The sequence below is a fragment of the Abramis brama genome, assembly GCF_963993115.1.
Source record: "Abramis brama genome assembly, chromosome: 2".
Lineage (NCBI taxonomy): Eukaryota > Metazoa > Chordata > Actinopteri > Cypriniformes > Leuciscidae > Abramis > Abramis brama.
Genome location: NC_139964.1, coordinates 48,101,334 through 48,128,775, shown reverse-complemented (window position 1 = coordinate 48,128,775; position 27,442 = coordinate 48,101,334). Strand labels below are relative to the sequence as shown.

At 39.2% G+C, this 27,442-nt stretch overlaps 1 protein-coding gene and 2 pseudogenes across 5 annotated transcripts in view; 2 read left to right on the top strand and 1 right to left on the bottom strand.

Moving 5' to 3' along the window:
- Positions 1–27,442, bottom strand: part of cntln (centlein, centrosomal protein) — a 221,931-nt gene that overhangs the window by 99,724 nt on the left and 94,765 nt on the right. For all 3 annotated transcript variants that reach the window (XM_084091411.1, XM_084091409.1, XM_084091410.1), the window contains exons 11-12: positions 24,906–25,027; positions 20,906–21,001 (exon numbers count right to left, since the gene is read on the bottom strand). In XM_084091411.1, the coding sequence (XP_083947537.1) occupies positions 20,906–21,001; positions 24,906–25,027 (218 nt within the window). The remainder of the gene's footprint in view (positions 1–20,905; positions 21,002–24,905; positions 25,028–27,442) is intronic.
- On the top strand, positions 3,199–4,224 carry LOC311068797 (annotated as a pseudogene). Its single transcript has one exon. The product of its transcript is annotated as an uncharacterized misc_RNA (transcript).
- LOC311069658 lies at positions 4,509–7,537 on the top strand (annotated as a pseudogene). The gene is made up of 2 exons: positions 4,509–4,527; positions 6,658–7,537. The product of its transcript is annotated as an uncharacterized misc_RNA (transcript).

The window sequence follows — 27,442 nt, the reverse complement described above, 5'->3', positions numbered from 1 at the left end:
CGTTGATGATATACTTATCGCAACCGAGGGATCATTTGATGATCATTTGCTGCTCGTTGACGAGGTACTGCTAACGCTCGGTAAAGCTGGCTTCAAATTAAACAAAGAAAAAGCTCAAATCGCACAAAACGAGGTCCAGTACCTGGGTTATACGATAACGCAAAGCCACCGAGCATTAACAGATGATAGGCGGAAATGCATTGCTGAACTTCCCCGACCGCACACGCTGAACGCGTTACAGAAAGTGCTGGGAACAGCAAATTACTTAAGAGACTTCATTCCAGACTTTGCAAACGTAGTCACGCCGTTGTATTCCCTCTTGAAAGGAAAATCAAAGCCCTCTGACGTTCTTGAATGGTCAGAGGAACACGAAAAAGCTTTTACGAGTCTAAAAGAAAATTTGTGCAGTGCTCCCGCGCTTGGTCTGCCGAACCCTAAAAAAGCATTCCACTTACAGGTGGACGCGAACGAAAACACTCTAAGTGGCGTTTTAGCTCAAGATCATGGGGGAAAATTGCGTCCAATCGCATACTACAGCCGAAAAAAAATCCACGGTCAAACAGGGATTCGACCCATGTACTCAGCACGTGCTGGCGGTTCACTGGATGTTGACAGCAACTGAACCGATTGTAGGTTTTCAACCTATCGTTGTGCATACAGTGCACACGCCAGTACAAATGCTGTTGCAGGGCAGAATAAAAGGGGTGTCGTCGCAAAGGTTGGCAAGATGGCTAGCAGACATTCAAGCGCGTGACATCACAACTGTTAACGATCGAATATTGCCTCATTTGTTGGGAGATGTAGAGGGCCACCCACACACATGCCAAACCAAACAGGAAGCACAGAGCCCAGTTCATGACCAAGAACTTCCAGATCAGACACAGGTGTACATTGATGGCTCTCGGTACTGGCATGATGGCAAATTCCACACAGGATGTGCGGTGTGGACTCCTCACTCTCCCAATTCAGACACTAACCAATTGCTAATCAAACTATCCGAAAACACATCTGCGCAAGAAGCTGAACTTATTGCATTACTCGAAGCAATCAGATCACATCACGAGCCGCTGTGTGTCTATACTGATAGCCGATACGCATTTGGCGCAGTCCATGATTTTATGGCACAGTGGCAGTTGAGAAAATTCCTCACATCTGCCGGAACACCGATCAAACATTTTAACATCATAACTTCGATTTGGCAGGAGATTAAAACACGCGATTCCTCGTTCTCCGTTGTCAAAGTGCGCGCACACATTAACAAGAATCCAAATGAACATGAGAAAAACAATAACATTGCAGATCAATTAGCAAAATTAGCAGCACAAAAGGGAGATAAATGGCAGCCTGACGGACTGATTGTTTCTGCTGTGAGTGCGTTTCAGACTGTTCCTATTGACTTGAAACAGTACCAGCAAGAACTGTGGAGTTCTGATGGAGAGCTGACACCGCACCTGCAGCAGGACCAACTAGTCAAGGTCACTGAAGGCATGATTTTGAGAGATGATAAATACGTCGTTCCAGAAGCCCTCCAGAAACCAGTGATAAAGTTGTACCATGATTATGCACATGTATCAGCTCCCAAAACACAACAGCTGATACAAAAGAACTTCTGGTGGCCACAAATGGCATCAGACATTCAAAGATGGTGTGACACATGCATCGTATGTGCTACCATTAACCAAGGTAAGCCTGGCCGTACAAAACTGTGTAGACCAGAGCCACCCAAAGGACCTTGGGAGTCACTCCAATTGGATTTTATAGGTCCACTACCCAGTGCCAAGGGCGGGTATCGTTATTGCCTTGTGATAATTGACAAATTTTCCAAATGGGTGGAAGCGATTCCCACTCGCAATAACAGTGCAAACACAGTGGCACGTGTGGTAGCGAACCAAATCCTCCCACTCTGGGGAGCACCCATCCAAATTGAATCCGATCAGGGCACACACTTCACAGGTCAGGTGATGAAAAACATATGCCAGATGCTGAACATCAAACAAAGATTCCACGTTCCGTACAGGCCGCAGAGCTCTGGGATGGTGGAACGTGTTAACCGAACCATAAAAGAAAGCATCTCGAAACAGGTTGCACAACACAAAAATCAATGGATTGATGCTCTACCCACAGTTCTAACAATACTGCGGGCAACTCCTTCAAAAGCCACAGGTATCAGTCCATTCGAACTCATGACTGGAAGAGTCATGAAGCTGCCCATCGACCCAGAAATTACCCCGGCAGACCTGGGGCCTCTCGTGATCGCAACTCAACAGTCTGTGTTGAAGCAATTACGAGAGAGGCTGGAAGTGCTACACGCACACGCTGCTCTGAAACAACAGCAATCAGACCTAACAAATGATGCACAATTCAACCCAAACTCTGAGGTGAAATTCTCAGAAGGAGACATGGTAATGATACGTGTTTTTGTGAAGCAAGGTGCATTCACACCCAGATGGCATGGGCCATATGAAATAAAAGCTGTATGCAACAGCTGTGTCGCCACGACCATAAAAGGGAAACTACGATGGTATCACGTCTCAGTGCAAATCATTTAAAGGTTTGCAGAATAAATAAATAACTGTCACTATCTTCTCTTCCTGCCTTCCAGGTCGACTGCAGCGATCCCATGGAGGCCGGATGAAAGGAAAGTGTCCGGGCCCACGTGCATCAGACTGGGCCAAAGGGTTTCACTCACACACAACCTGAAATGTGGGAGGTGGGTGTGGAAATACTCCAAGGGGCCTTTCACACCAAAAATTACAGTCGCACACAAAGAGACAGCTACATGGCCTCCCGGTATAGTACCGGATCCAAATTGCACACCAAAAATCTGCTGTAGTTCAGGTAGCACCCACCCACCTTCAGAAAACATTTCAGGATACACTCGAGCACCAAAATTCATGCACAACCTCACTGCCTGGTATCAACTTAAAATAGATTCAGGCGACACAATAGGCAACATGTACACTCTACACGAAAACAACAACAATGGCATAGACCCAAAATTGTGCTATAATGTTAAAAATTTGGAACCTGCAACATATAGGTGCACACATACAGAAACGCACAATGACACACACATGAGATTCACAGAATTAATGTACGATCTCACATCTTACACACCTAACGAGCAAAAACCCAAAATATTTGTGTGGACCAACCGAAAGGAAGGAACGTATTGTGTCGGAAAATGTTCACATAGCATAGACAATTTCACCAATCCACACAACTGTTCATGGACTGTTACATATTGTTTTAATTTGACCACCTGCGGATACACTAAACCCAAAAAGTGTCCGGAATTGCACTCAATTCCTCCTGGTGGACTGATTAGAGGAAACATCAACAAAACTTTATTACATGATGTAAATTTGGTAATGACACATGTGACATACAACATTTCAAACATACTCTCTTGCCTATACAAAACATTGTAATGTTAATGATGAGTCGTATGCATGGCTACAGTCACAAATCGATGATTTAATTTCTGATTACAAAGACAGACTTGCCGTCCAAATTCCACCTGCTCGCTCAAAACGAGACTTGCTAGGCAGTATAGCTGGCTTGTTCGGATCAATTAATTCAGCAGCCAACACCTATAAAATAACCAAACAATCCCAATTCTCCACATGGTTGACAGATCAGATGGCCACTGGTTTTCAACACATCACCAATAGCAATGATAACATTATCAAAGCGGTTCGTTCCGAGGCGCAGGCGCTTCTAACGATTAGCCACACATTGTTCAATCAGACCCGTACCATCGAACGTGACTTAGCCTGCAGATCATATGCACAAGATTTGTTCACTGCAACAAGACAGGAAATTTTAGACCTTCGTCTTCACAAGACCCCGAGACATGTTTTGAATGATTTAATTGAGGTTTTAGATTTGCATAGATGGTTCTCTTCAGAAAAAAATGAAAAATGTCAAATATTCAGAACTGTTGTCCACAGTTATGATGTATACTGGAAACGAATGTATTGGTTGCATTGGATTTTTTGCCACTTTTCCTTTAACCCTCTGGGGACCAAGGTGTTTTTGGGGCCCTTGGGATGTTTTGACATGCCCTGACATTTGTGCTTTTTTCAGTTATTTATAAACATGTTAATGGCAAAGGTGTAAATTCACTCTATATAGCACAAACGGGGCTACCATAATATGTAAGTAACATGTATGTACATGTTTGTATTTTTAAGAGAATAATGTTTATGCGTGGTTATTGAAAAAAATAAAAATGAAAGTTGCTGAAATAAGACCACAAAACACATACTAAATATGTGTCCACAAGACTTTTGACTAATGGATAATGGACTAATTGTCGCTTCGAGTTCTGGCTTCAAAATGATGTGAAAATCATCCTGCCTAATCGTTCTCATAAAACAATACATGGATTTAAACATTGTAAGACAGTTTTTTTGTCAGAAGAGGTTTATGCATGGGAGTGGTAATGGCCTATCAATATTAATGAGATTCAGACCAGGGGTGTGACATAGACACCCCCCACCCCAATGGCTAATGGGCCATCAAGTGAGGCAGCCTGAAGAAAGAATGAGAGGACATTCAAAGGTTTAGTTTTTCAATCTGTTTTATTGTAATTCCTCTGTGTGGAGGAACTAAATGTTCTAAATTCTAAATGTTGCTCTAAGCAAATTAAATGTGAGCAAAATAAAAAAATAATCAGTCGGCTATAAACAAAGCAATTGTGAGCGATAAATAAACAAAAGGAATCTACCGATAAAACTGTAAAGGCAACTCTTGTGTACACTGAATAAAAAATAAGATAAACTCTAGACAATGTTCAAATCAAAAACAGGATGTGCTATGTGATATATATATATATATATATATATATATATGAGTAGGCTATGAATCCAAGTATGAATCAGAATCAGAATAGATTTTATTGCCATTGTCAATGAAAGGTTTCACAGACTAGGAATTTTCTTTGGTGTAGCCTACTCGTGCAACATGAAACAAACTTTTGCTAATGATAAATAATAAGCAATAAACTATGGAAATAGGCATAGGCATAATTTGCGGGTGGGACGGATGGGACATGTTCCCACCACTTTTTAAAACATCTCGCGACACGAATGTACCAATTCTACAAATAAATAAAACATCTCCAGTTAACTGGCAGAGCATTCATTTCGTTCGTTTTTTAAATAAGATACTAGCGCTGAAATGTATTTTTTTTTAAATCAAGTGATCAAAGTGCTCGTTGCCGCTGCGATCAGTGGCGCAGATATGGTGTTTTCTCATGTGGCTCGTGCACACACCGCACTGTCTTCACTCGACGCGCGCTTCAATCCGTTGCGTTGCGGATACTCTCTATTCGTTCTGGTGAAACCACAAAACATAATGCAAACGTTTGCGTGTCCCTGCTTGATATACAACCACTGATGAACATAATCGTTTTGATGAGAGAAAAAATAACTATACGAGAAAAAAAAAACCTATACGAGGGCGGATTCGAACTCAGACCCTCTGACACGGCTGGCGAAAGCTCTACCACTGGACCATTAAGATACACGTTGGTTAAATAGGCGGATCTATGTATTGGCACTGACAACATGTATTAGGCTACATCTCATTTAATGACAAATTAAACCCCATGTAACCTACTATTTAAATCGATTGCTGGACATCGTAATGTTATTGGCATCCATCTTCATTGAATTTTGAAATCAGATAGAGCCGGCCAGAGCGCTGCATAATAAGTAGTCACGCCGGCTTATTCAGTATGGAAATACACACCGACAATGACACGCCCCTACTGCGTGCTAGAATCTCCGAAAAACAAGCCGATTTCAAACTCAAAATGTACGCTTTTAAATATACCAATACTGCTATCTCAAACATGGAGAGGCTTCTTCGTGATCTCAACTAACAGATTCTGCAAAAAAAAAAAATCACCAATTTTGAAATAAAACGCTTATTTCTCATTTTGCTCGAAAGTTGTGCTGCCGACTTGTGTCCCTGGTTTCCGTGACGGGTCACAAATGTGGACTCTTCGTCGCTAGTATCCAGGACGAGCTGAAGGGCTTCTGCACCGGTGTATCGTGCCATCTTCCCAACGCGCAGGTGACTGAATGATGAAACTTGAAGCGTTTAATGCATTTGCTTGGGGGCGTTTACCTGTTTTGCATAGATGGCTTAACACATTATCTTGTGAATAGCGTGCTCCGTGAGTAGGCGTGAACGAATTAAAGTGAATGAGCTCGTAATGAGCTCGACTGGAATCACTCTCTTTTCATACAGATTACAGAAGCTGATAATATTTGTTTTTTATATAAATTACTTCATTTAAAAGATGAGATCTCAAACTTTATGCCTGTGGGTATGTTTGCCTGTTTGACTGAATTTTCGCGGAGTTACAGATCATTTTCGAACGCGTTTCAAATTGGAGTTCACTGACAGAGAGAGTGCAGAACTCGCATCATGTTAATTTTTCTTTATTTGGCAAAAAGCAAAACACTTTATTTTTATTGTGAGTATACAGAAAAAAATAGAAACTGAACAGGATCGATTGATGTATAACACGAAAATGAAAGTTCAAAATTAACAGATCATTATGAACTTAATTTACATTGCTAAAAAAAAAACGAGCAAAACGCGCGGGCGCGTTTTTGGTCCCCAGATGGTTAATCCACCCAGATCAAGTTTATCCAAATTCGACTACTATTCGCTCTATTGGAGTGGTAGTTAAAGATCAGGTAATTAAATGGGATCACCTCACTGGATATATGACTTTGAAGGGTACTGAGACCTTGTTTACCAGTCGCACTTGTTGTCATGAAACTCATAATTATGTTGTCTGTACATGTAACACATTGCAGCCTTTCTCTTCCAATGACAGCAAACTCATAAATGTTGAATCGTTGCATGGCCATTCAAATGCTGTTCAGGTGTCTCATTCACAGTGGTGCGTCATCAGTGAGATGAATTCGTTCACATATGGAGGACTGACCTGCCCTGCTAATCACTCCTTTTGCTTGGAAGTGACAGAGGACTTTTCTATGGGCCAGATCGACATCCTCGGAAGGATGCCAATGGACGCCGAGGTCTCCCCATGGTGGGACGACACCTTTTATGAACACGGAACACAAGCTTTGGTCGACACGATGGAGCTGGTACAGAACGTCATTCTCCAAACAGAGTACCACCTCTCTCAAGCGCAAGTGGAGACAAACTTGGCGCGAAAGACTGCACAGATCCTGTCTAGCTCATCTACCCGATCAGCACAGACTGCATATACCTGGTGGGACTGGGACTTCGAGGGTGTGCGGTTGGAAGCACACTCATCTTCTCCTTCACGCTATTCCAATGTTGCTACTTCCGACACCTTATCAGATCGGTGAAAGCATCCACCAACACTATATTGACTCTCAGCCCCTTAAAGCTGCCCACCTTACAACGACTGAAATGACACCGCAGGAAATCCTGTGAGTGGCCCACGGTGCCAAACGGGGGAGCTGTAAGGCTGCTGCCAGTATGTCTGGTCGACCCCTAGATGGAACAAAAGGCCCCCCTGGACATTAACACTTGAACTATCTCCTGCATATGTAACAGGGATCTCAAGACGCAGCACACAGTGCAGTTCACACTCCACACACACTATCTCCCCTTCATCCCCCCTCCTCCTCACCTGAAATACACTGAAAACCTATGCAATGTAAAGTATGTACAAGAAGTATCTATGTATGTTTGATATCATTTAAAGTGTCTCAGTGCGCCTGGTAAAATGGTCTCATTCTCCCAACCATAAGGAAAAGCTAAAAGAAGTTATAAAATATGAGAAAAGTGATGTATCCTATAAAGGTGTTTCCCTCCATTCAGACTGTACCTCCTGTATGTAAAACAAGAACCTATTCAAATACAAATTCTGATCTCCCAGTGTGAATCCCTGAATAGGGAACCAAAATCTAATTATAATGATAGACGGCCATTTGGTAAGAATATTGAATTATCTGGGTATATAAGGAAAAGGTGCAGAAAGTTCGAGGAGTCTGTAGGTTGACTGCCCACACAAACTCTGTGTGTAATTTTCGTTGCCAGGTAATAATTTCTACAAATTATTCCATTTCTGAATTGTTGTTATGTTATGATGAACTGATGATTTTATTCTTGCGAATTGGATTTCGAATTATTGCTTCATTACCTGGTCAATAAATTGTAATCGTTTGATTTTATTCTGACTGACTCTGAGACTTGTTTTTCCCAAATAAGATTAACGGATTCGTATATTGCCACAAGGTTGCGTCAGAGATTAGCGACGGCTAAAAACTGATATCAGGAAGTGTGCGGGCGACTTGGATGAGAGGATGTGTTTGTCCATCTAGGTTCAGCACGACGCTGGTTGGTTAACCTAGCTTGGGCGCTTCCGATGACTTCTGTTCTAATTTAATGTTACTTTAGATAAATGTACGGGCTTGGCTAATCCAAAGCTATTAAAGAGCCAAAACCTACTAAAGTAAAACAATTGAATTAAGTTCCTGAAGGGCATCCAAGGGGGCTATTTAATATATCTTTGATTGTTGCGCGTGTACGGCAAAATCCTAGATATTTAGCCAATTGCCCCAGCTTCTGATCTTCGGGGCTGACTACTTGTGTCGGAGACCTTGATAAGGAACTCGAAGCGATATAGTTTTCCTGATCTAAGCGGGTAAAATATAAACAGAGTTTAAGAGAATAATCAAATATTCATTCACGTTTAATGATGCGCAGATATCATTAAAACCTTTTCATTTATGAAGTCAGATGAAACGAGCTATTGCATGTGAGAAAATATATTGCATTTAATCTTGTTGTGTTGCGTAAAAGGAAAGACAGTAACGCACAGAGAAACCTTCCCCGTGTTATTGGAAAACCCCCATTGGACCAATAGACGGGCTTACATTGTAATATGCATTTTTGACTCATAGTCTCTTTATTTTCAATGATTATGGCATTATTTTGTCACAACAGCGAAACAATAGTGTCAGAATTCTGAAAACAAATGTGACACAATCTACAAACAGAACATGATCTTCACCTGCAAACAAGTCACTTTACATTCATTCAAATTCTGGTTTTCAAGTACAAGTCACTGATTTCTATTTGTGAATCAGGATGTGTTTATTTGTGGATTTTTAATATTTTTGTAGATCATGCTTTATATTTGTGGATCACAAAGAGTTTGTTTGAGGACTTTGTATCTATTTGTAGATCTTGTTTTACATTTGCGGATCATGAGGACTTTGTTTGCGGATTTTTTATCTATTTGTAGATTGTGTTTTGTGTTTACAAGTTGTAATATCTATTTGTGACTTTTAGTCTGTCCATTTTCAATGGTTTTGGCATCAATTTATCCCCATACACTAACCCCTGGGCAGAGGATCTCTTTTCTCGGTGTGGAGTTGGACTCGATCAACATGACAGCGCCTCACCATGTCCAGTCAGTGTTGAACTGCGTGAGCTCGCTCAGACGCAGAACAACGGCACCACTGAAACTTTTTCAGAGGCTCCAGGGGCATATGGCATCTGCAGCCGCGGTAACGGCGCTCGGATTGCTTCATATGAGGCCGCTCCAACACTGGCTCCACGATCGAGTCCCGAGATGGGCGTGGCAGAGCGGCACATGCCGGGTCCAAGTGACCCCGCACTGTCGCCAAACTCTCAGCTTGTGGTCGGACCCTTCGTTTCTGCGGGCAGGCGTTCCCCTAGAACATGTGTCCAGGCATTCTGTGGTCACCATGGATGCCTCTGCCACCGGCACCTGTTTGTTGACTGGTGCTGGAACCTGTTTGTTGACTGGTGTTCTTCTCACGAGGAGAACCCCCGAACTTGCTCGATCAGAGCCGTGCTTTCCTTCCTGCAAGAAGGGTTGAAGCGAAAGCTATCTCCCTCCACCCTTAAAGTGGATGTTGCTGCTATTGCCGCACATCACGATGCAGTTGAAGGTAAGTCGTTGGGAAAGCACGACCTGATCGTCAGGTCCCTGAGGGGGGCGAGGAGACTAAATCCGCCTCGCCCGCTCTCTATACCCTCTTGGGATTTGTGTCTGGTCTTTTCGGCACTTCAGAGACCACCTTTTGAGCCCTTGCAATCAGCTGAGTTAAAAATTCTGTCCTGTAAGACAGTACTCCTGGTTGCATTGACCTCCATCAAGAGGGTAGGGGACCTGCACGCATTTTTGGTCGACTAATCGTGCCTAGAATTCGGCCCGGAAACGTGCACAAGGTTCCTAACACTTCCTTCCGGGACCAGGTAGTGAACCTGCAAGCGCTGCCCTCAGAGACGGCAGACCCAGCCCTGGCTTTTCTCTGTCCCATTCGCACTCTGCGTTTGTACGTGGACAGAATGCAAAGCCTCAGGATCTCAGATTAGCTCTTCATCAGTTACGGAGGCCAGCAGAAGGGAAAGGCTGTCTCCAAGCAGAGGATGGCCCACTGGATAGTGGATGCCATCGCCTTGGCTTACGAAGCCCAAGGCGTGCCCTGCCCGCCCCGGTTGAAAGCACACTCCACTAGGGGTGTCGCTTCTTCGCTGGCACACGGTGCCTCACTGACAGACATCTGTAGAGCTGCGGGCTGGGCGACACGTTCGCTAGGTTTTATAGCCTACGTGTTGAGCCGGTTTCTTCCTGTGTGCTCGCTTCAACCAGCCGGTAACACTGAAGTTTCCGCTCTAGTGTCGGCTTGCTGCGCCACTCCCCTCCACATGGAGCGGATACATGTGCTTTTCTGCTCCAGTCGAGTTCCCCACTCAGGCGAACCCTGTGAGTTCCTCCGCACCCCCTTGGCCATCGGACGTTGCGGAGCGTCCGACGCCAGGCCTAGTGCACGTATGCTTGTGTAACTTGTGCTAGGCTGGGTTCCATATGTGGTGATCCCTGCGGCGATCCCATATGCATATTCTTCCACAACCAGCACCCTGCGGTGAGCCCGTGTCTTTCCCTTGGCAGAGTCCGCTCTGCCATCACTGTCTGGTGTTGCCTCCCCCTTCTTAGGCTGGAGCCACCCCAGTGACATTCCATATGTTGCACTGCCCCTCTGGCCAGTCGATGTGTGTATTCTCCACATAGTACCTCCCTTCGGGCAGGATGTGGCTTCCGCAGCGTCCTTCTCCCCTGGAGAGGCACGCTTTCCCAGTGTTATCCAAGAGTTCCACTGTGTGGGGTATAACGGAACAGCAGTTTGAACTCCTCTACGCAGGCATTCCGCATTTGAACCTGGCTTTATCCAATACTCAGATTTCGTTTTTTAAAATATATGTAAATTAGCGTATATTACATTAGATAATGCCTAATTTGCATATTTAAACATTAAATTACAGAAAACTTGTAATACATTTTTTTACCATCTTAATGTAGGTAATCAACTGGGAACGTTTCATGGTGATATCTGCTAGTTAAAAATGTTACCCTATTCACCTGTAGTGTCTTGCCTTAAGCGAACATTTTTGTGTTTTACATTGGGGTACAAGTAAATAAAAACCACCACAATTCCTAATAAACGTATTAATGGAAAATTGCATGTAAATGGGAGTAAAGAGGTTTGCTCATCATGTAATTTTTTTTGAAAAAAATTAAAATTAATTAAGTCCTTATTCTGGCTAAGTTTACATATGCATGAGGGGTAACTATCTATCTATCTATCTATCTATCTATCTATCTATCTATCTATCTATCTATCTATCTATCTATCTATCATTAACACTCCGCATAGCAACACTCTAGTAACCACCTTGAGTACCCTAGCAACCGCACAGCAACACCAACAACCGCACAGCAACACCCTAGTAACCATCCAGAATACCCTAGCAACCGCACAGAAAGACCCTAGCAACTAACCTGAGTACCTTAGCAACCATATAGCAACACCCTAGCAACCACCCCAAGAACCTAAGCAACCAAACAGCAACACCCTAGAAACCACCTGAGTACCTTAGCAACCATATAGCAACACCCTATAAACCACACGAGGACCCTAGCAACAGCATAGCAACCACATAGAGTACCCTAGCAACCGCATAGCAACAATCTAGCAACCAGCCCGAGCACCCTAACAACTGCATAGCAACACCATCTATCTATCTATCGTTTTCTGATAGAATATATTGCCTTCTATAACTTAAAACTTTAAGCTTTAAAACCACTTAAAAATTCTAACTACTTCAAACTTTAAGCCGGAGGGCACCCTCGCATGGAAAGTCCACAAGAGAGTCCACTTGATCCACCTTTTTCCTGTGCCCCATGATGCTTTGCATGAATTATGGGTGTAACTTCCATTAAATTGTAAACAATCAGTGACATTTTTGCTCTAGGAATGTAATAATGTTAAAAACTGGTCACAATGAGATGACATTATTCTACTCACCGTTCAACCATTGAACATTAAAAGGATATTTAAAAGTGTATAAACATCAACAAAGTACATTGAACAGACCACGAATGACCCCAAAAAGCGCAACTGTTTCCGCAGCAAGTAAGGACAGGTTAAATATTACCATGGTAGTATATATATCTGTATTATGTAACATACATTGCCTTAATCAAAAATGTTCATCTAACTTTAGCATTGCGTGGTAATATTTTGAAGTGCTTTCCGTCATTTTGACAGATAATAAATTGTATGTCCCTGCTTTAGAAACATTCAGGTAAACGCTGTTAATAGGGATTAGAAGTGAAAAAAGGAGACAATTATATTTTAAAGCATCCAAATGAAAAACCACTTGGAAAGAGATTGAGAATTTTGGGAGAAAAACAAGAGATTCTTTGTGTATTCCAGTGAATTATTAATGGGATATATCGTAAATTAAACCGGGAGAACAGACCACAAATGCAGAGATTATGTTGTCTTTTTTTCATACTGTTTCAGCGGAATACAAAGGAGAAAAAAATATATATAATAATAATCAGGAGGAAAAGAAAGCAGCAACTGAAAAGAGCTCTTGCCATATATATTCTTGTGATACGTATCACATTAAAATACCAAGCGTTACATTATTCTCTCATGACGTCTGACAATAAAACTTGCAGAAAAAATTACAGCTCATTCAGTCAAACTGACGGATAATGATTATGGTGCAAGCTTATGTTTTGAAATGATTTGTTTCAGTCTTTTTGAATGGAAGATCCCCAAACTGGAAGTGTCACCCATAATTCAAAAGATGTTTTGACTGATTAAACAGGAAGAGAATAAACACACGATTCCGACAGTATATGGTTTATCCTATACAATAGCATTTCTGCCTCATTCTGTGATAAGAAGCCACATCACTTTACAGAACAATATGCTGTTAATTTAATACTAATATTGTACTAATTTGCTTGGTTTCAGTACAGACATAATATATAAGCCAATTATTTTGTTTTAGTTACATGTTATATAATATCACAATTTCACACAATATAAATAGGTATTCATACATGAATATGTAGTAGCCTTTATATTTTTGGAAAGGGATCCCTCGCTAAGGTGGTTTTCCCCATGATCCAAAGACATGCTGCATAGGTGAAACTGAGACCATAAATTGCCTGTGGGTGTGAGTGAGTGTGTGAATGTGTGAGTGTGTGTGTGCTAACCTTGCAATGGACTGGCCATCCATCCAGTGTGTTACCAAGAAACTGGGATAGGCTCCAGCATCCCCACGACCCTACATAGGACAAGTGGTTTGGAAAATAGATGGATGGATGGTCCCTTGCAAGGAGATCATTAAAATTGGGGGCCCTTAGCATGAAAAAGTTTGAAAAGCACTATACTAGAGGTCATTGACATCACATGGATTACTGTCAGGCAAACTTTGCATGATTTAGATTTAGCCTAAAGTCTTGTTTGTGGCAAACATTTGCACTCTGTGTGAATAGGCCCACATCCATAATAACATAACAAGCATGGGGGGGCAGCATAATCTGGGGAACTGAAAAATGTTGCCGTCAAGGATAGAGTTCCTTAAATTAGCATTCATAAAACTATAAGACATTTCCATTTAAATGTTGAAATCCAGAATAATGGAGCTAAGATGCAAGCAAAGAGATATTTCAATAACACCTACTACTAGTTTCCTATCCTAAAAATGAGCTAAAGAAGCAGCAAAACACTCAATCATTGAATGGTGAGCTGCATATTTTAGGGCATCATTAATCAAACAAATAATTAATGGAGGGGGCAAAAGTTGTGCTAGTCTTCAAAACCGACATCAAGCATTCTGCCTTTATACGTTCTTCCATTTCTGTCTCTCTGTCTGGGACCCAGGGCAAAAAGACACTCATTACTCCTAATACCTTATAGCAATCAAGATGAAAAGCAAAAAACAGCAGCACAAGAAGGGTAAACTTTATTAAACTTAATTAAAGTCAAAGTCGGGGATCATGTCTGTAATGGTCACACTCAGTGGAGGGCGAGCAGCGTAAATCATCTCAAAGGCTTTTTTCCAGCTTAATGGCTGGGTAATTTATACTTTGATGTCGTTTGAGTGTAGCTATCACTGTCTAAGGGCTGTTTATTCTGTTTATGAGGCCTCAATAATTCCTGGCTCTTTTTACCCATAAACCCTAAGCAACAATTAACAAGTGCGGACAACCCAAGTAGAGGCAGATGCATAATGAGGAAGAAAGAGCAGATGAAAAAAAAGCCCTAAGAGTGGGGGGAAGAGATTACAAATGGGCACAGTGCAAATGATACCAAAGCAAATCCAGTCATGTTTCGCTACCAAACAAGATATTTTAATCTCAAAGCATCCAACACTCAGCTTTAGTTGCCCAAGCAATTGACTGAATTGCTCAATTGATATTGAATGTTCTCTCCAGAGAGCTATCCAGGCCTGTTCCTGACAATGGGTTTGGGTCGGCTGTGCAAGCGTTCCTCTGTTATTAAACACAGGCATTCATAGGTCGTTCTGTTTCCCTGCTGATTTTAATATGCTATTAGCAGTCGGCACATGCGTCCCTAGGGTCAAAAATCTAAATGATTATCTAAATGCACACAAAAATATACATATAGAGGCAGTCTTGCACAAATACAGGTAATGTGCTAATGTAAATGCTCATTGTTTTGTTTATTAATTTATTCCAAAATACACTAATAATGCAATCAACATATATTATGACTCAAATACAACTCTTCTGTGATGAGCCGATTTTTTTAAAATTAATTTGTGTATTACAATTATTTGGGAGCAGGCTAGAAAATAAGGATTGGCTGATGGCCCAGGGCCAGCGTGAAAGATGCTCAGGACACTTTATATTTGGAATTGTCACTTGCCCGTTTGAACCAGTGCTGCATCGTAACAAAAGTTTATAATTTGCACGTGTTTTGTAAGACTTGTCAATTTATAAGCGATTTTTAACCATTCAGATTCAAGCGCAAAAAGACACAAAAGAGAATGTCACTAATGTTACTCAAACAACAAAAGACAAAGAGAAAATTACTCACTGATCTTGACTGAATAACGTTTGTAGCTTTAACAAGGATTAATCAATATTTAATTTATACAGTTAAGACTATGCAGTAGAGATGCATGGATCAGCTATAACATCCCCTGAATCCGCTGTTAAAAATAAATCATCTATTTGCCATTCACCAAAACCTATGCTTTTCTCTGATTTAGATATCCACACCCGATCGCCACATTACAGTTATTCTAATTCTCAGTGTTAAGCTAGGTTTATACTCGCCGCGTCCGCACGAAAATGACGTCATTGCGGTTAGGGCGGTCGTGCGCGTTGGGTCCCCAATATTAACCAACTGCAGAACCGCATAACCATACGTCATAGCAGTGTGAGGACGACAGCGCCAGCCTAACAGTCTGATGCCGGAAGTGGGCGGGGGAAAAGTCTGATGCCGGAAGTGGGCGGGGTAAAAGTCTGATGCCGGAAGTGGACGGAGTTCATGTTTAACTATGGCGGAGCACACGGTAGAACAAGGAAAAGAAGAAGAGAAGAAGGTAAAAATAAGTTATATCTTTGTTGTATGCAACATCGTTATACGCTTATACAAAACGGCTCTAAGTATTTTGTAAGTTAATATTCAACAATACTATTGATCTGTCATTGACACCATTATATGAGAACTGAACTGAGCTGGATGATGACATTACGGTTTTCTCCAGAATGGCTATATAGATTAATTAACGTTAACTGAATTAATAACTTTTTTACAACATAAATTAATCAACACTGAATTTACTTAAGCTGGATTATGACACTATTTTGTTCTAGATCTGCCGAGACTTTGTTGCATTATTTTCCTAGTATCCCTATAAAGCTGTTTTGAAACAATCTGTATTGTAAAAAGCGCTATATAATAAATGTGACTAAGTGAGAATTACAGAACCACATAACAATTCAGAGAGGTTAAGCGCTACCACCTTTGGAGCAATGCACAACATGCTGCAGAAATTTTCACTGCCCTTTTTGTGATAGCAGTATTTTTAAACCGACAAGACGGGACAAATTGAATAATCACATTAAAATCCACTTTAAAAAGGCTGTTGTTCATGGAGGTATGAACATCTGGAGTTATTTTTTAGTATACAGTGGCAATAGATATTATTTTACATTTATGCATTTGGCAGACACTTTTATCCAAAGCGACTTACATTGTGACTTAATGTCTTTGATTTTGTTTTATATAATTTATTTATTATTTACTTCAATTTTGTATTTTTATTTAATTACTATTATTTATTTGGAGCAGGTACAGCTAGTGTGTGATTCTTTTGATATTTCAGAGAAAAAAAATCATTTTATTTAAATTAATTATTTTAGTTTTTTCAGTCCATCATATAATTGTGTATGGTCTATGAAAAAAAAATTGTGTTTGTTTTAAGCTTTGTTTAATTATATTGTTAATCATTTCACTCAACAAAACAAATGGATAAAGTATAATTTTAACATTTGTTAATAGTAGTATATTGTCTTTAATAGGACAAACATCATTCTTATCTTTTATACTATTTTATATATATATATAAAGATATATCTTAAATATATATTTTCAATTAAATCGTTTTTAAAAAATTCTTTATAATAACTTTGTTTTAAACTTTGAAACGTTCCAAAACACGGAAGTAGCGCAATGCCTTGCTACGCCTACTTCCAGCATCAGACTGTTAGGCTGGCGCTGTCGTCCTCACACTGCTATGACGTATCTGCGGTTCTGCAGTCAGACTGTCGGTACACGATCCGTTTGTTATTTAACGTACGTAATTACGCGCATGCGTGAAACGGATCGTGTAGGTGGAACGGATCGTGTACCGACAGTGTGCACAGCTTTTTTTGTAACAGCGCGCGCGGCTCCGCATCCGAAGATGCATGACTTCGAGCTGAATCTGGCTGAGCATGTAGCCTACGTCGTACCGCACCGACACCCAGTTTGTGCATCTTAAATTAGTTGCTTACATTTACAAAATGAACCTATAGCAGACATAAGCCATTTTAATAAAAATAAAGGTCCATGTTTTATAAAATGTTCACGAAACTTAATGAAATGTTTAGTGAAATTAGAAAATATTTAAGAGATCGTTAATTTAGTTGTATAGCCTACATACATGTTTTTATATCCACATATTTTGTTCTAATGTCACAAGTAATAATCTCAGGGTTCACTGGATTTTACACGACTCTTTTTGTAGTGTGGTATTGGTGGTGATGTCATAGACTGTAAACAATACTAAAGGTAAAAGTACTAAAATAAACATTGTCACGTGTTGACCTTTCTTCTTCTCACCGTTGATTCCTGATGGTTAAATTACTTGACCTTTCTTCTTCTCACCGTTGATGCCTGATGGTTAAATTACTTGAGTCGCCCCCTGTCGTTTCACAGAATAGTACAACAGCGAGAGCATCGATTATAAACGCCACGTCCGTTTGGGGAGGTGCGTGCAGTCTACGGAGACTCGCGCTGCGGAGCCAGGCAAAAATATAAACAACTAAACAAATATAAACACTTTAAGTGTGAGGATATGGTAACATATTTCACTGAAGTAGGCTGATTTTAAATGAACATTTATTTAAAGTAAAAGTTCTACTTTGGCAAAATTACATTTCCTTAATAGCCTAAACAGAGGTTTTATTCCCTTCAAACTTAAATTGGAATGCCACCGTTTCCGTCACTGCAACTTCCTGAACACACAAACAAGAAATTAAATGCGTTCAACCCAAGCAAAGGCTGGATAGGCTTTATTTTATTGTCATATACAGCGCTTTAGAGCCATTTATGATTACATAATCACTTGATTCATCCTGGTTAACTACTTCACTGAAACACTCCCAAACAATATTTTCCCCTCTTTTTATTTTGTTTTTAATTCTCATTTTTAAAATATCTGGCTGACCTGTTTTGCCTCCATTGCTGCTTAAACTAAGTAGCTTAATGAGTCTGCAAATTAGTGCCTGACACAAAATTAAGCTTTAAACACGTTGATATCTACATCATTATGTTGAAAAATAATCTTATCGGAATCATTTTTGTTACGCTTATGTATATTTTTAGTTAAAGCTGTTAAGTTATTGAGCAATTTCTCATACAGGATTTTTTTTTCCTTTGTGTTTTATATAATGAACTAAAGGAAACCTTAAAATGATATTTGTAGATTTTCGTTCCTCAAAATGTTGGTAAATGCACTCACTGTAAGTATATACGGTTGCTATAAGTATATTTATATACAGTATAGAGCCTACATATATATAGGCTACATCAAAGAATATGATTATTTTGTATAATCCAATCATAGTCAATTATGTCAGGAATGCCCCGCTTTAAGGTGCATAAACTGAAGTGAAACTGTAGCATTTTGCTAATTTAAAAAAATTCACCCAAACTTATCTTATACATATGCGATTAATCAAACATATACACAACATGAACGTAATATTACAACTTGATTCTGAACAATATGACATAAATGACGCAGTGAACGAACTAAAAAACGAGTTATTCACACTGTGAATCTACGCTCTTTCTGTAGCAGCACACTAAAACGGTGTTAGTATAAATAAAAAGAGACAATGAATAACTAATTAACATTGCACTTTTTCATCATCTGTTATTTTTGATCACTAAAATTACATACCATTATAGTCAGACTAAAAGTGAATGAATATTGATTAATATGATTAAAATATATATAATATTATTGGGTTATGCATAACCCAAAAATTCACCATAAATGTTTTTAACTAAAAACAATTTTCCTTTTCTTTATCATGTCACTGACCCATATAACAAGAGGACCCCCCCCAAAAAATTTAACTCGTATTCGCTCGAAAGTGTGCAGAATAGACCAAAAAAAAAAGCTTGTGACTGTGAAAAGCGTTTGAAGGAAATGAGGGCAGCAAGATAAGGCAGAGGTGACTTACTGCTGCTCAGTAAGTATCCAGCAGCAGTCTCTGCCGGCAATTAAGACCGCCTAAAACTACAGGCCGCAATAAAGTAATTAACCATTAGCAGATCATCGCCATGCTTATGAGCGCAACCTTCACAAGCACAATCATCCTAATATGGTCAGTAAAACGGCAACCTGCCATCTTCTGCCAGTGCAGACTCGTTGCCACGGCCCATCCTTAATTGTCGGCCATCAACAGTAATTTAGCTTGCTGTCCCACATAACAGCTTGATAAAGAATACCAGCCTAATTACATCTTGCACATTTCGATCCATTCAAACAATAAATAAAGCAAGGTTAAGTGCAAACGAATGGAAGTCAGGAAGAGGAAGAAACGGAGAGCGTGCCGGGGACCTGTGCTTCCACAATCACACAGTCGGTAATGTTCGTCTCGGGCAAGTGGAGATCAAAGACAGTACTCCCTTTCCACCCCAACATTGTAGGCTTTTTTTATTTTTCCCTAAAGCCCCCCGAAAGCACGAGTTAGGCCGGCCTAACTTTGCTCAGTGCTCGCTGGAACGGGCATGACAGGGATCATGGCTAACCCCGAAGGACAGGTGCTGCGTGGCTGGAAAGAGAGCAGCTCCCTCGTGCTCCTCGCAGGTCACTTCCAAGCAGCGCGTTAGTGCGAGCGCCGCGGCAGAAGGCCCTTAACGGGGAGTGTTGGCTGCTAGCCTGTAATTAGCTTGGACAGCTCAGGCTCAAAGAGAGAGAGGGAGGCAGCCAGGCTACATCATAATGAGCTCAGCTGGGATTAGGAGGACAGGCAGCAGGCAAGGTGGGGGCGTGAAAAGAGTGAGCCCTCCTGTACGAGCGAGCCGGGGGTAGAGATCAAGCAGGGGAGGGCCAGGCCGCACTGGCTGGCAGGGTTAGACCCCTCAGCAAAGGATGGGCCAAATGAGGCCTGGCAAGGAAAGGGCCAAGGCGGCCTAATGAAGCACGACACCTCCAGCAGACGAGATCAGCAGTAATTAACACACACGCGCACACTGACTGTCACCGAATGTACCCCCCAAAAAACTCCAGGGAGCAAACCTCAAGACAGGAATGTCAGTGTGTTTAGCTGCTATAAATGTCTGGAGTTGCACTAAGAATTTGCATTCAGTGTTCCGGTGTTGTTTTCAGAAAGTTGTTTCCAGAAAAACCTGAAATCATTTCGTCTGCATTCATTATTATTATTATTATTATTATTATTTTGTCAAGGTGGTATAGAGCGTTTGACAGTCAACAACAACAACAACAAAAAAGAAATTCCTGGACAATTGATCAAAAGATTTAACTTACTAGCTTTAGAAATACTTACAAGTGATCCAAAATTTCAGTCCTGGTGGCAATCACCGTAACTTTCAGTTGTAAATGTAATAAAAAATCTTTGAAATGGACAGATGTTGCCCCAAGTTATGTTTGAAATGACAATATAATTTTCCTTGAAGTCTTGTGTCTGCAGTCAACTATGTGAATTTGCAGCAGAATCCTGCTGGGTGCTAATAATAACTGTGATGGCTCTACAGGACCTGACAAAACGACAGACACTTACTTGTCAGACAGTAGCTTCTTGTTCTCCTCCTTATAGAACGCTAGTTTGTTCCATAAATCCTCGCTGTCTTCCTGAAGTTGTGTTTTGCGTTTTAACCTAAAACATGGAGAGAAAAAACAAACAAACAAACAAATAAACTCAAATTTAATTACCATCGAAACATATCAGGAATAAAATAAAAATGATGCTCCAAAAACTCTTGGTTCAATAAATTTAATTTTATGTCCATAAAATAGTTATTATGGGGGCTTGTTATCTTTACATGCACATATATTACCAAACCCAATCTTTTAAAGTTAGCCCATTATTTTGATTTATTTCCGTAAAAGGAACTGAATATGTTAAGGCATGAACATGTTTGTATCTATTAGCAGAAATGTATACAATATACAGCAAACATTACCATACTAGTTTGGATGGTGCAAATTCTCTTTTTTTACTAGAATGTCAGTTTGCTGTTTTATTTGTATAACTTGCTTAATTAAACACTAATTTAACCAAAATGTAAGCTGTAAAACACTGTTGAATCATTTACATTGTTACTGTCCTAATAAAAACAGTATTATCTGACAAAACCATTGCATAACTACAGTGAATAACTGTACAAGGCAAATTAAGTTGTATGTGCATAAATCTGTATTCAAATTTTCAGAATGAGCACGTCTAATGTCCTGATATGTTGACACTCTGATGAGGATGAACACAACTCACTCACACACATTTAATAAGCAGGGAAAATCTCAGACTTTCAATTAAAGACACTAAAATTTGCTTAAAACATTCACAATGTATGAATATACTTAAAAACTATGGGTCCTACACCATACACCAGATGCAATGCGGCGCCAGGCGCATTCACAAGTGTTTTTTGCTAGCTTCAAGCCTGACGCAGTTATCATTTTCACGTCCTGCGCCATGTTATGCATTTGTGCAAAATGCACAAAATGCGCAAATACATTTGTGCCCATTTGTGCTGCTCTGAAAACGAGGTGTGTTCAGGCGCATTGTTGGTGCATTGCTATTTTGAGGAAACTAAAATAGACTATATATTTTTTTGTTATTTAAAGAGCGCGTTAGTAATGTGTGCCTATATTGGCAGGTCCACAACGTGCGTACACTCTGCTTATTACACACAAAGGGCAGCAGCACACAAACTAGCCAAATATTAAAAATAAAAAGATTACAATGTAAAATATTAATATTGTGTACATAAAGATATGGTGGAATTCGGTTTGTCTCATAGATGGTCTCTTTGCGCGCTTTAACCTTGCGCACAAGCAGATCCATTTGCTCTCTGGAGCAGGACAATCATCTACTTAATTTGAACGTTCAAATAAATAAATACATACATCAATTAATTCACACATGAGGGGACATATTTTTTTTATATCAGATTTGGGTCATGTTCAGCTGCAGTGTGAATGTAGCTTTTGTGTCCAGACAAATCGTTAATTCAAAATGAAAACTATCAAGTTCCATTCCTTCCATTGATACTGTAATAAAAAAGTCTCTCTCAGTTTGCACACTACCTTTAAGTCAATATTGCACAAGCAGAACAGCTCTACAACACAAATACTATTTAAACCCTATTCCACAGACACTTTCCTCTCATCACGTCCTTGAACCTACTGTATGGCAGAGTGCCTTTGGGTTCTGTGGGAGCAGCCCTACATCATGTGAAAACATTCACCCTGAGAAGCCACTCCTCAGCTAACAGCTTAACAAGCAGCAGCCCGGAGATCTTCCGTCTTAATCCATTGTGAAATTCAGTATTAAAAGCTGTGAATGGCCTCCTGAAGGACATACTCATGAAATAGACCTTAGAGAAAGACATCTTCATTCCCCTCAAGCCTCCTTCACCTCTATCTTGCTTCATTATACAGCGACCAAGTAAACTGCAAGAACTTTTCCAAAAAGGCAGCAGCTAATTTCTTTGATTCAGCGAATCTGTTTATGAGTGCAACTTTGATCAGTGTGTGGATGTTTTAATAAGTTTTAATTTTATTTACGCATCCCAAAGCACCCGGTCTGATTTACAATCTTGAAAATCCCTTCTGGAGAAAGAGAGGGTATGTTTTTATGTTTTGCTAATAGTGGTAGTGCTAATCATGAGTGACGTCGTGGGTTACACAGGGCTGCTGCATTCTAATGAGATGTTAGTCTACAGCCAAGCGCCGAGACTCCTGCTGGGGCCAGCTCTCGCTTGTACTAATACATGTGTAATAACGCTAACTCCTACAATATATTTGGATTGATGCACACCTGACCATCAGAAATGGTTCTTCGCCAATAGGTGTGGCTTAGGCTAGCGGCTAGCTAAACGATTTTCTGCTTTTCAGGCATTCAGCTAATTTGCATAACTGTTCAAAACAAGTTTGTTCAGCAGGTACCCTGCTTACTCAACTCCCTGCGGAGTGAATGGCACAACCAGGTCTGTACGGAAAATGAACGTTCCCGTAACAAGACGGGAAAGCTTAATAAAACAAGAGCTCTTTGGAAAAGTAAGTGTTTTTTTTTTCCCTTTTCAAAACTAAGAGGAAGGAGATTATCAGAGACTCTTTCTCTTTTGTGCCTCTGTTACAATCTAACACACACACACAGTTGAGGTGGGTAAATTCACACTCCTTTCACACGGGATCACGTTGCACTGCTGTTTTCTTTAATTAACCCAAAGAGAGCACAGCTGACAAGGTCAACACTTGCATCCCATGTGGATACTCAACATACGCTTCTATTATATATGTTTAAAAATCTTGTGAAAAAAAGGGGTAAAATGTTAAGGGGGTTTAGGTTAAAACCAAAGACTCAAAGGAGGGAATCAAAACCTTTTATTTCAATCTTTACCACCGCTTTTTTCTTCCTCTCTATTCTGCCGATATATACAATCACCTTGGCCTTTTCAGGATGAAGTACTTTTGCACCCCTCTTGCTTTGAGACAAAGCCTGTGCTGCATTTCACAGAGATTAGAGCAAGAGTGGGAGACGATTTTAAAAGTCAGTTAAAAATAATTATTTATTTTTTTGCGAACTGAGACAACTACCATTTTATCCTTAACCGCAATTAGTTTTTTTTATATATATATATATAGCATTACTAGGACACATTTCTCAACACATTTTTTAAACTGTTCACACAGTTCTTCTTACCAACTTTCAGCTTGGCACAGCAATACATTTCATATACAAAACACAATAAAACTACCAAAACACTTCATACATGTCTCAAATCAAGTCATCTCTTTTAAAACGCTAGCAAAAGTTGTCACCCAACAAACACAATTTGTTACTTTTGTAAATTTTACTTGTGTCTGACCTTGACAGATTGAACAAAGGAAATTAAAGGGGGAAAAAAATACCACGTCAAACAAGGCAGAGCCCCAGAACACATCTAACTATTACGAATCACCATGGACCAATGGAAGGCGTTTACCAGATGGAGCGAACTTTTCAGAAAAGTTTGCTTTGGAAAGTGGTTTCAAACTCCCATTGTTTTGGCCTAATTTTGTTTAAAATGATGACACACAAATAATTCCTAATTTGTCCCCTTTTGTATAGATGGTCTTTAAATAAATATTAACATCTGTGTAGGTGTTCAGCTGCATCTAATTGCTTTGATAGCATTTAATTTATTAGATATGGAATATATTTCAATATGGTATTACTGTATAAATGTAGCAAATTGCTATCTTGTTCAGTTTTTTTATTATGTTAGGTTTTGAACTTAAGTTATTGAGACTGTTTTGAAAAAAGTATTTAACTGTGCAAATTAGCCTGTAGGTACATATAGAATTTTGGTGGTTGAAAAAACATTGAATATACTTTGTGCCAAAACAATGGAATATGATCCAACAGTTTAGATACATAGAAAACAAGAGTTTTGAAGAAGCGACCTATGTATTAAGGTCCTAGAGACAGTAAAAACTGTAATAAGCAAGAGGATGACAACATGGATAACATATTATTGTGTGCAAATATCAAGTTTTAAATAGTAAGTACTTACAAGTCATGGGAATCTTCAGCTTTCTTTAGCTGCTCCATCACTGTTCTGTAGTTGGTTTGAATGAAGCGTAAACGGTCATGATGTTTGGCATAGGCTCTTCGCAGATCCTCATTCTCCTTAGTCTGTAGATTATAGATGAGCAGGTATACAAACACAATTAAAATCTATATTGTAGCCTATGCCTTACATGAATTCAAATTAAGCTCAAATGTGCACATACTAACGATGACCATCACATTAGAGTTTAAAAATCGGAATTGTTTCCAGTATAGTGGATCACTGACTTTTAAAGACTTTTTAATTAATACTGTATGTCCATAAATAATATTTTATATAACAACCTATTATGCCTCTCTTTACAATATGTAATATGAAACAATCCATCCAAGTCCACTAAAGGAGCGGGTGTGTCTTCACATTTGGCTCCTAAACTCTGGAATAGCCTTCCTGATAATGTTCGGGGCTCAATTCACTCTCCCAGTTCAAATCTAGATTAAAGGCACATCTCTTTAGCTAAGCATTCACATAATAACATCACATAAACTTGCCAGCAGTTATATCAGATCAAAAGTATATGACTATGTATTGCTTGAAACATTATGAACAGCAGCTGCAGCTACGCTAATTATTTTCCATTTGCTTTTCCGTTTCTACCTCGTAAATACGGCCTAATTGACCAAGCATTTTAGTCTAGTTTTAGTCAATGAAAACAATTTTGTCATGCTGCATAATGGTTAAATTGATAATCATGATTATTTTGCACAAAATTATAAATCACAACGATTGTTGACATTTGAGAAATGCAATTTTACATTTCATCAGAATTATTGCACTTTTACCTAGCACAAATCAAGTGAATGTCAACTCATACGCATTATTTATTTTACCTCATCTAGTTTCCTGATATGTTGTAGGCTGTTTATCATATAAATTAACACACTCTCTATTATGAAAACTGGTAAAACAAGAAACTTGTCTCAAATATTAAAATGGTGAAATTCCTAATAGTAATTCCAATAATTCCAAATTGCATTAAAGTTTTTATATTAAAACAACAGCAAAAAAAGATTTTGTATTGCCAGACAGAGTAAGTGCATTTATTCCGTAACCACAATTGCAAACAACATAGTTAAGATCAATGTTTGGATTTATTACAGATCATAACCTAGAAGCTTTGATCGCAGCAAATGAAGGAACGCAGACTGGATCTATTTACATTTTTACATCTAACTACATTTTAGTCTTGTTTAATGACGTTGGTGTCATCTCGTCATTGTCTCGTCTTAGTCATGGAAAAAAAGGTTGTCAACAAAAAATATTTCGTCATAGATTTCGTTAACAAAATGAACACGTGTTCATGTTGTATTGCAAAATACTTTTTCAGCTATTGAGGTGGGAAACAGGTAAGGACAGAGACTGATGTCAGTGGTATAGTTATGTTTAAGGGTGGGTTATGGTGTAAGGGAAGGGTCAACCGTGTAATTACACAAATTACAGCTGTAATTAATGCACTTATTATATATATATATATATATATATATATATATATATATATATATATATATATATACACACACAGTACACACATATACACACCAAATATAAGTATATCCCATTGATTATTTACTAAATATAATAAATAATGTTTTTTTGTCTTTCCTTCCTGCCCAGAGAGAAGCCACAAGAGTTTGTTGAATTGCCAAAAAGAGTTTATTGTGTAACCAAAATGCCAACAATAAAAAGATTTGGTAACACTTTAGTTTAGGGTCCAGTTTTCACCATTAACTAGTTGCTTATTAGTATGCATATTACTAGGATATAGGCTGTTTATAAAGCACATATTAATGCCTTATTCTGCATGACCATATTTGACATCCCTTAATCCTACCCCTTACCTATACTTAACAACTACCTTACTAACTATTAGTAAGCAGTAATTAGGGGCCCTATCTGAAAATCTTAAAGCACTGTTTACTGTTTTATTATAATGAGTTTATGTGATGATTGATTTAAGTTCACTTAAATTAAAAGTTTATTTTTATTTATTTTTAAAGCCAAATAAATGTTACAATAGTTTTCAATGATACTGTAATGCTGTTCTTTGGCTCCCTATTAAACATTATATACATTTTTAAATATTGCTGATAACTTACAAAGCACTAAATGTTTTAGCTCCCCAGTACTTGAGCGAGCTCTTAATGCATTATAGTCATTCACATCTATTGCGATACGATTTGCTTTGTTTAATAAACTGAACTGTTATTTTGAACTACCTTTTTCATCTTTGCACTATATTCGTTACACAGTCAGTACCACTAATGCAGTGGAAAATAACCAGAAAAAATAAATAATTAAATCTCATTGGTGGGTCAGTTTTCTTTATAGTCCAAATGAAAAAGAAAGAAAAAAAAGAAAAAAAATTGCACAAATGAAAAAAAGAAAAAAAGACCCAGACTGCTCATCACTGAAATAAAACCATATTTGGACTGTTGCCATGAGAATGCTCATACATCATACCCTATGAGAATATTTATATT